The sequence below is a fragment of the Rhinopithecus bieti genome, unplaced genomic scaffold, assembly GCF_001698545.2.
Source record: "Rhinopithecus bieti isolate Rb0 unplaced genomic scaffold, ASM169854v2 scaffold_19685, whole genome shotgun sequence".
NCBI lineage: Eukaryota > Metazoa > Chordata > Mammalia > Primates > Cercopithecidae > Rhinopithecus > Rhinopithecus bieti.
In genome coordinates this window covers 79,329-88,487 of record NW_016809568.1, presented here as the reverse complement: position 1 = coordinate 88,487, position 9,159 = coordinate 79,329, and the positions used below count along the sequence as shown (strand labels likewise).

The window sequence follows — 9,159 nt, the reverse complement described above, 5'->3', positions numbered from 1 at the left end:
GTTTCCTAATTTTACTACCTGGTACTACTGAATCAAAAATTGGTGGCGACAATTAGATTTTCAGGTGGAAGCTACAATATTTTATGTCAGTAAATTTCTGGAATTACCACTAACTTAGAGTGAAGAACATAACTCAACTAAGAAATGTGGAAAGTTTGTATTAAGATGAAATATCTTGAAGAAATTTTTTTATTTTCTTTCTTTCTTTTTCTTTTTCTTCCTCAAGACAGAATCTTGCTCTGTCACCCAGGCTGCAGTGCAATGGCATGATCTCGACTCACTGCAACCTTCATCTCCTAAGTTCAAGCGATTCTCCTGCCTCACCCTCCTGAGTAGCTAGGATTACAGGTGCGTGCCACAGCCCCCAACTAATTTTTTGTACTTTTATTCGAGAGACGGTGTTTCACCATGTTGGCCAGGCTGCTCTCGAACTCCTGCCCTGAGGTAATCCCCAAGCCTCACCCTCCCAAATTGCTGGGATTACAGGCATGAGGCACTGAAGTAATTCTTTTCTAAATGAACAAATTCTGAAGATTTTCTTGAAAAACTGGATCTGAAACTCTTTTATAAAAAGAATAAATTACTAAAAAACATTCCACAAAAAAGAGAAATAAAACATTTTGTGTATATTATGAATTATGTACTAAAGTTTTTCTCACCAAGGAAGACCAGGTTTCTGTAGTTCTCTAACATCACACTCCTATATAAATTCCGCTGTGCAGTGTCCAGGCAATGCCACTCCTCCAGAGAGAATTCTATGGCCACATCTCTAAATTGCAATGGCCCCTGAAACACACACATGCACACATTTTCACCGAGTGATTAGGGGTGGAATTTTTAATTTGACTTAAGGTGAAATGAGAGAGTGAATACAACTGGTTCTGACTTACAGGATTGATTAAAATTATCCAATAAAATAATTTTCAACACAGAAATATTCTCTAAAGTATTCTGCAACTCTGAGAAAAAAGAGGAGCATAAGATCCACATCAGTTCATGTATTTTTATAGATAATAAAGTATAAAATTAAGGGCATGAACACAAACATGTACATTTTTGAATGCATATTTATATCATATGGAATGAGTTGTGAATATTTTTCAGATGAGAAATACATGTTGAGTTAGAAGGCACCTCTCAAATTTTAGTATGTATAATAAGGTGAAGACCCTGTCATGCAGGGTTTTTTCCAGAAGATCTGGAATAAAGTCTGATTTTTTTGAATTTCTAACAAGCTCACCAATAATGTCAATGTTTTTGGCCCAAGAAGGATATTTTGTCAGATATCCAGTAAGTGGAAGAGTCTGTGTTTTTTCCAGATTTTCTGGCCTGTAAACAAAGATAAGAGCCTTCATTTTCCAAAGAAAAATACGTAGAAAAAAAAGAAAAAAGAGCAGCTACCAGATTAAATATGATTGTTTATGCACATCAGCAGCATAATGAAACTTAATAATGAAGAGAAAATAATTAGCTATATAGTAAAAAAAAAAAAAAAAAATCGTCAGAGAGCTATTTAAGCAAGTGAATCATTAACCATTAACTGCACTAGGACAAATTTTCATGATGTCCTAATGCACACAGAAGAACACAGTATCACTGTTGAAATATTCCTTCTTTAAAAAAGCAAATAAAATCTGAATTTAATCAAAAAGAATCATCAGTTTTATGCAAACCTCAAAATGCAGACACCACCTATGTTCTGTAGTTTCTAGTAGTAATTTTAAGTAGGCTACATTTAGCACCCTAGAGAGTAGGTATCTCCTAACAATTTTTTTCAGAATTTCTGGGTAATAAATGCCATCACATTTAAATGAGCAATTTTTTTTTTTTTTTGAGACAAAGTCTCACTCTTGTCCCCTAGGCTAGAGTGCAATGGCACGATCTCAGTTCACTGCAACCTCTACCTCCCTGGTTCAAGTAGTTCTCCTGCCTCAGCCTCCCAAGTAGCTGGGATTACAGGCACCTACCATTACACCAGGCTAATTTTTGTATTTTTAGTAGAGACGGGGGGGGTCCCACCATGTTGGCCAGGTTGGTATCGAACTCCTGACCTCAGGTGATCTGCCCGCCTCGACCTCACAAAGTGCTGGGATTACAGGCGTAAGCCACCGCACCTGACCTAAATAAGCAATTTCTTAATCCTGTTCGGCATACAGCTAACAGAACACACGAATGGAGCCTCAACATTATATTTTCTCCACCTTTACTAAGGACCACAGTTTTCCCCAATAGAAATGCTGAGTATCCACATCTTTCCATGTTCAACAGCCACAAAGGGAACATTTTTAATATTGCAGATCATAAATTCTTGTTGATAAATCTGCATGGCATATAAGAAGTTATTCTGTACAGAATGTAGAGAAGGCTCTGGGATACAGGAAAGAAATACTTTTCAGAGACCCTTGACTATTATAAGAATTTTAAGAAGTACTTAAACCAAACTCCTTAGGGAGGAAAAACACAAGTAGAGAAATAAAGGTTTTCAAGTACTAAACGCATGGCATTCCAGGAGGCAGAGTGGACACAGCTTTTCAGCTGAGGCATGTTTACCTGAAGAAAATCCTTTTTTTTTTTTTTTTATCTCCTCCTTCTATAGAATTCCTTCTCAGACGAGATTCTCTGGACAAATTACAACTGCGTCTTGAGAATATGCCTTTAAAGGTGTCAGTACCACATGTTTACCTGCTAGCATGGCATCAACTGGCAGAATAACAAAAAAATCCACCCATTTCTGTCCTTTAAAACAGAAGAGATTCAGGAACAATGAGCTGCTCCATGAAGATGAAAATAGAAGTTTCTCCTTTCCTGTCCTCAGGTGCCCTCCCCTGCCACAGACACCAGCAATTTTTGCTACAGTAATGGAAATATGCACGAACTACCAGTCCCTTCCAAATCCAAACAGAATAGGCCCTATGACCACCCTTTAGTGCAAAGGTGGAACTTAACTCTCATGAATGTATTTTGAAGCCTTCATACTTGATTCTGGCCTCATCTTAGAGTCACAGGAGGCCCTTCATTAAAACAACGTGGATGCTTCCACCCAGAACAAAATAAACAGAACCTGTGGGGAGGGCACAACAGATTTCTGCAAATTGACCGTGTGATCCTAATAAGAAGCCTGGGCTGATAATCAATAAGCTAAGCATTGCCTCTCAAGCTTTAATGAGCTTATAAATCACTTGATAATTTTGGCCCCACTTTATGTAATGTAATTCTGCAGGTTTCAAAAGGGTCCATGAATGGATGTTTTAAACAAGCCCCTATCAATGCTGATGTTGCTTCCCCTTGGTGCATTATTAACATTAGAGTTTAAATGTTCTATTAAAACCAGTGCTTGCAGAGACATTGTATTTAGAATCTTGTTTGCCATTCCTGCAGATCCAGTAGTTGCTCCATAAGTCACAAAAAAGTAAATATAAACAGAATAAAATTTTGTCTAAACTACATTAAACCTTTCTTCCTCTCTTTCATCTGTCTATATTTAGCTTTTATTCTGTACAATTTTTTAAAAAATTGATGACAGAGGAACAGAAGAAGAAATAAAGATGCTGGGCCCTTTTTCTAAATCCTGGAAATTATTAAACCCAGCACAGCACAGGATCCCTTAGGCTTAGCACTCTTGTCACAACCAAATACTTCTGGTACAAACAAGGACAACCCATCTCCATCCTAAAGTTTTATATTCTTTGCTGGCTCTTTAAAGTTTACGGAGGAAACAGAAGGCAGCAATGTCTGAGTAGGTCTGTATTTTAAAAACAACATGTACACATGTACTAATGCAATGTTTATTAAGCAGGTACTATGTGCTCAAGAGTATGATACACAGCACTGTGCTGGATATAATACATTATGTGATTTAATTCTCATAACACCCTGGTAGCTGGTACTAAGGGTTTAATAATTTCCAGGATTTAGAAAAAGGGCCCAGCATCTTTATTTCTTCTTCTGTTCCTCTGTCATCAATTTTTTTTTTAATTGTACAGAATAAAAGCTAAATATAGACAGATGAAAGAGATAGAGGAAGAAAGGTTAATGTAGTTTAGACAAAATTTTATTCTGTTTATATTTACTCTTGTGACTTATGGAGCAACTACTGGATCTGCAGGAATGGCAAACAAGATTCTAAACACAATGTCTCTGCAAGCACTGGTTTTAATAGAACATTTAAAATCTAAGACCCTAAAGTACATACTTTATTTATCCCACTTACCTGCTTTTGGGTTTCAGGAAATTGTGAGCACCAGCTCTAGAAAGGCAGCAGGATTCACCAGCCAAAACTCTGATCTCTTCTAATCAGTTCTCTGAGGCAAGACTCCAAGGTACGGTCAGACCAAAATAATGCCTCCAAAAAGAGTGAATCTGAACAGGTCTGGGGCAGGGTGGGGACACTATGTAGAATTCTGCTCTCTATGCCACTGTAGTACCACCAGTTTTGTTTTTTCAAAGGTTAGCTAAAAAAAAAAACCTTAAATCCCAGAGTTTCTGTAATTTTAATATTTTCTAGCCACTGCCCTGTCAACTTTATGCTACATATTAATATGCAATTTAAACAAATCATTTAAGGTTTTCTAGGGTAATTTTTTTTTTTTTTTGAGATGGAGTCTCACTCTGTTGCACAGGCTGGAGTGCAGTGGTGCCATCTCAGCTCACTACAACCTCTGCCTCCTGGGTTCAGGTGATGAAACCTTCTGCCTCAGCCTCCCTAGTAGCTGAAACTACAGGTGCACACCACCATGCCCGGCTAATTTTTGTATTACTAGTAGAGACGGCATTTCACCACATTGGCCAGGCTGGTCTGGAACTCCTGACCTTATTGTCTAACATTTGAATTCTGACACCACCCAGAGTCAACACAGACCCTGATTCAGGGCTCAGTCCCACCACACTGTCCTCACTGCAGATGCCAGTCAAAAAACCCATGGGTCCATCTATGCTTCTGAGCTACTGTTTAAAAACTTGGGACTCCCATAACCTCTCTGAATGTTAACAATTTGGTAGAGCTACTCACAGAACTCAGCAAAACACTAGTTATGTTTACCAGTTTAATATGTGAGATGCAGCCCAGGAAAAGCCAAATGGAAGAAATGCATAGAACAAACAAAAGAAATGGAGATGGATGAAACACATAGATAATCCTGGGAAATATTTGTGATTAACAAAATTCTCCATCCTTTGTGTGCTCCAGGAACTATTTATGGAAAGAAACACTATTCCCGTTATGACTAAGACAGTGCTCTCTTTTCTTACGTATCAGACAGCCAGACACACACTCTGCACATTTTCTCCTTTTTCTCATTAAAAAAAAAATCAGCTGAATTTGTCTTCAGTGGTCAAAATAAAACATTTCTTCACATTGTCACCCAAGTTGGAGTGCAGTGATGCAATCTCAGCGAACAGCAACCTCCACCTCCTGAGTTCAAGCAATTCTCCTGCCTCTGCCTCTCAAGTAGCTGGGATTACAGGTATCCATCACCACACCTGGCCAATTTTTGTTTGTTTGTTTGTTTTTTTGAGATGGAGTTTCACTCTTGTTGCCCAGGCTGGAGTGCTGGCACAATCTCGGCTCACCACAACCTTTACCTCCCGAGTTCAAGTGATTCTCCTGCCTCAGCCCCCCGAGTAGCTGGGATTACAGGCATGCACCACCATATCTGATGAATTTTTTTTTTTTTTTTTTTTTAGTAGTGATGGGGTTTCTCCATGTTGGTCAGGCTGGTCTCAAACTCCCAACCTCAGGTGATCCGCCCACCTCGGCCTCCCAGTAATTTTTGTATTTGTGGTAGAGACAGGATTTCACCATGTTGGCCAGGCTGGTCTCAAACACCTGACCTCAGGTGATCCGCCTGCCTCAGCCTCGCAAAGTGTTGAGATCACAGGCATGAGCCACTGGGCCTGGACTAAACTAAAATATTTTTTAATCAAACTTTACTTAAGTTTATTTCCCTCCCTGAACTTTGAGCTACCCTCAGTCTGAGTCAACATACAACCCCATTTTGCATCCTTCCTAAGAACATGCTGATTTCAGGGTAAGACATCCTCATCTAAAATCTGACTTTTTCACTCTCCATTTGCCATTCACCTCCCACCTCCTTTCTAACCATGTTTACCCCTCCCTAAAAAAGAAAGCCCTTTTCTGCTGACATCTTTGCAAGCCATAAAGATCTTATACTTAGTTGGTACCTTCTCCTGTTGCAATAATTTTTTGGAATTCATTTTTTTAAATAAATCTAATGTTTTTATTTTACGAAGTATAGAAAGTGCCGCAAAACGTAACGACTTCATCATCACTAAGACCCTCTCAGTTTCCTTTTATCTTAACCTCAAATGCATCTGCCTTTGGATCCCCAGCTTTCCAGGGCTCTATAGCTTCTCTCAGGATAAAGGCTCCTTCTATGGCTGGAGTGATTAGGCTGGGACATCTGCAGGGGAGGCTCCCCAGAAAAAACTGAGTATGTAATAACATCCAGTTGCAGGCTTAATATTAGCCTTAGCTTGGAGTCACTAGGTTCAAGCTTTAATTTCCATGTCAGAATTAGTCACTTGGTTTTGAAACTAAGTGTTTGAAAATCCAGGGAAATTACTCAAACGCAGTGTTTACATAAGGGAAGGAAATTTTAAGGTTCTTACATTCTTTTGTTTTTTGAGATAGAGTCTTGCTCCGTGGCCCAGGCTAGAAAGATCTCAGCTCACTGCAACCTCCACCTCCCGGGTTCAAGACATTCTTGTGCCTCAGCTTCCCAAGTAGCTGGGAATACAGGCATATGCCACCACACCTGGCTAATTTTTGTATTTAGTAGAGATGGGGTTTCACCATGTTGGCAGGCTGGTCTCAAACTCCTGACCTCAAGTAATGAACCTGCCTAGGCCTCCCAAAGTGCTGAGATTACAGGCATGAGCCACTGCACCTGGCTAAGATGCTTGCATTTTATACCTCCATAAGAAAAAACATATATATCTACTTCTTTCAGACAATATATGTATTATTTTATTATTTATCTTAAAAGTAATGAAGTAGGCCGGGCACGGTGGCTCATGCCTGTAATCCCAACACTTTGGAAGGCCGAGGTGGGTGGATCACAAGGTCAGAAGATTGAGAACATTTTGGCCAACATGGTGAAACCCTGTCTTTACTAAAAATACAAAAAAATTGGCTGGGCGTGGTAGTGCACACCTGTAATCCCAGCTACTTGGGAGGCTGAGGCAGGAGAACTGCTTGAACCTGGGAGGCAGAGATTGTGTGAGCCGAGATCACGCCACTGCACTCCAACCTGGTGACAGAGTGAGATTCTGTTTCAAAAAAATAAGTAAATAAATAAAATAATGTAGTAAAAAATTAGTTATATGGGAACACTTCTAGAAGGTACCATGTTTCATCACTTATAATTTAGCATTTAACTCAGAACTCAAGAAAAAAGGATATAGAACTGAGATATTCACTGTCGCAAATTTACCCTGCAAAAAGAGGAACTAATGTGTTGATGAATCTATGTAACTCATCAACTATCTACCACAGTTTCCTGTGGAAATACATTCATTGTCTACAGCCAAAATGGAAGAGACATTTTCCCTATTTTTTCCCTTGGTAACTAGGATTCCTGGGAAACATGATGAAACCTCGTCTCTACTAAAAATACAAAAATTAGCTGGGAGTGGTGGTGCATGCCTGTAGTCCCAACTACTAGAGAGGCTGAAGCTGGGGAATCGCTTGAACCCAAGAGGTGGAGGTTGCAGTGAGCCGAGATCTGACACTGCACTCTAGCCTGGCGACAGAGCAAGACTCTGTCTCAAAAAATAATAATAATAATAATTAATTGAGGAACATGGGGTACACTTGAGGCCCTGCTTGGGACACATGTGAAAAATGCCAGAGAAAATCAGTCCCCTGTGGGATGTGAAAATAATTGAGTGGCAGGCAACTAGACTGAAGAGGCTCTAGTCCCCGGTTTCTATAAACCAAACAAAAAAAAAAAAAAAATCTCAAGCTCAATGCATTTTTTGGTAAATACTACATCACGCCGGAAACAACCAATCCAGCTGCTTAACATACTCATAGACACTCGCAACCTTAAGCTCAATTTACAGTAACAGGAAATTTCCACCTTGACGTACAACTTACAGAAAACTGCACTTCACTGTCAAACCTAATAAATTACTGAATTCTGGTTTTCCTTACTCAATCTGTATCTTCCACAATGTCTCTTCTTCAAGCCCCTCCCATGGACCTACAAACTACAAACTGTAGCTGGGTGTCTACAATCTCTTGGAACTCCATCTGATCTAAATCTGGTCTTCGACCCATTTTTTGCACCGTCGACTCCCATAGATTTTTTTTTTTCTTGTTTCTTGAAGAGCATAGTCTTGCTCCGTCGCGCCCCATGGTGGGCGGGGCCCAGGTCACGGCTCGGGGCTGGACGTGGAAATCACAGCTCACTGCGCAACCTCCGCCTCGCCGGTTCAAGCGCCATTCTCCTCAACTTCTGCCGTCCCGAGAAGCCGGGACTAACATGCATTGCGCCACTCACCACTCCTAGCTAATTTTTGTACTTATTAAGTGGGACAAGGGGTTTCCTCATTTTGGCGTCAGGCTTGGATCTTCAAACTCCTGACCTCAACTGATCGCCGCCTCGGCTCTGCACTTTGACCGCAAGCCCCGGCCCCATACAAGTTGCAATAGCAAGAAAAGACAAACTGTGGAACCGCCACAGCATCTTAAAGTTCTTCCCATTTATGACACCCGTCCCGAGAGTCCAGGATTCTTCCTTGGACACCTACCCAGTGTCCCCTGCACAATCTGGGAAGAGACGCGGCACTGCGGTGCAGAAGCTGCCCACAAGCGGCCTCCAGGCCAGGGGCAACTAATCACTGGCGCGGGGCAAGCGGACATCCGACCGCCCCGGGGCCAGGTTGTCAGCGTCAGCGCCATCTCAATGGCTGAACGGGACTGAGCCGTGGAGCTGGGTAACGGAGAATTCCCGGGCGGTGCACAGATTGTGGAGCTGACCTGCGTCGGGAGGCTGCAGTACCGCACAGCCTCTTCCCCTTATGCGGACGCTATGACGGCACCTAACCATTTAGCTCCACGGGTCCCGGCGTCTAGCCTGTGGATCTCCCAATACCTGGCACAGATACCAGGGCCACACAGCGCTGGGCTCTAGGAGC

The 9,159-nt window shown here is 41.2% G+C and overlaps 1 protein-coding gene across 1 annotated transcript in view; it reads right to left on the bottom strand.

Annotated features, from left to right (window-relative positions):
• Positions 1 to 8,923, bottom strand: part of LOC108540602 (zinc finger protein 208-like) — a 22,710-nt gene extending 13,787 nt beyond the window's left edge. The window contains 3 exon segments of the mRNA XM_017889722.1: positions 660 to 786; positions 891 to 913; positions 8,773 to 8,923. Of these exon segments, the coding sequence (XP_017745211.1) occupies positions 660 to 786; positions 891 to 913; positions 8,773 to 8,923 (301 nt within the window).
• Positions 8,924 to 9,159: the final 236 nt, after the last annotated feature.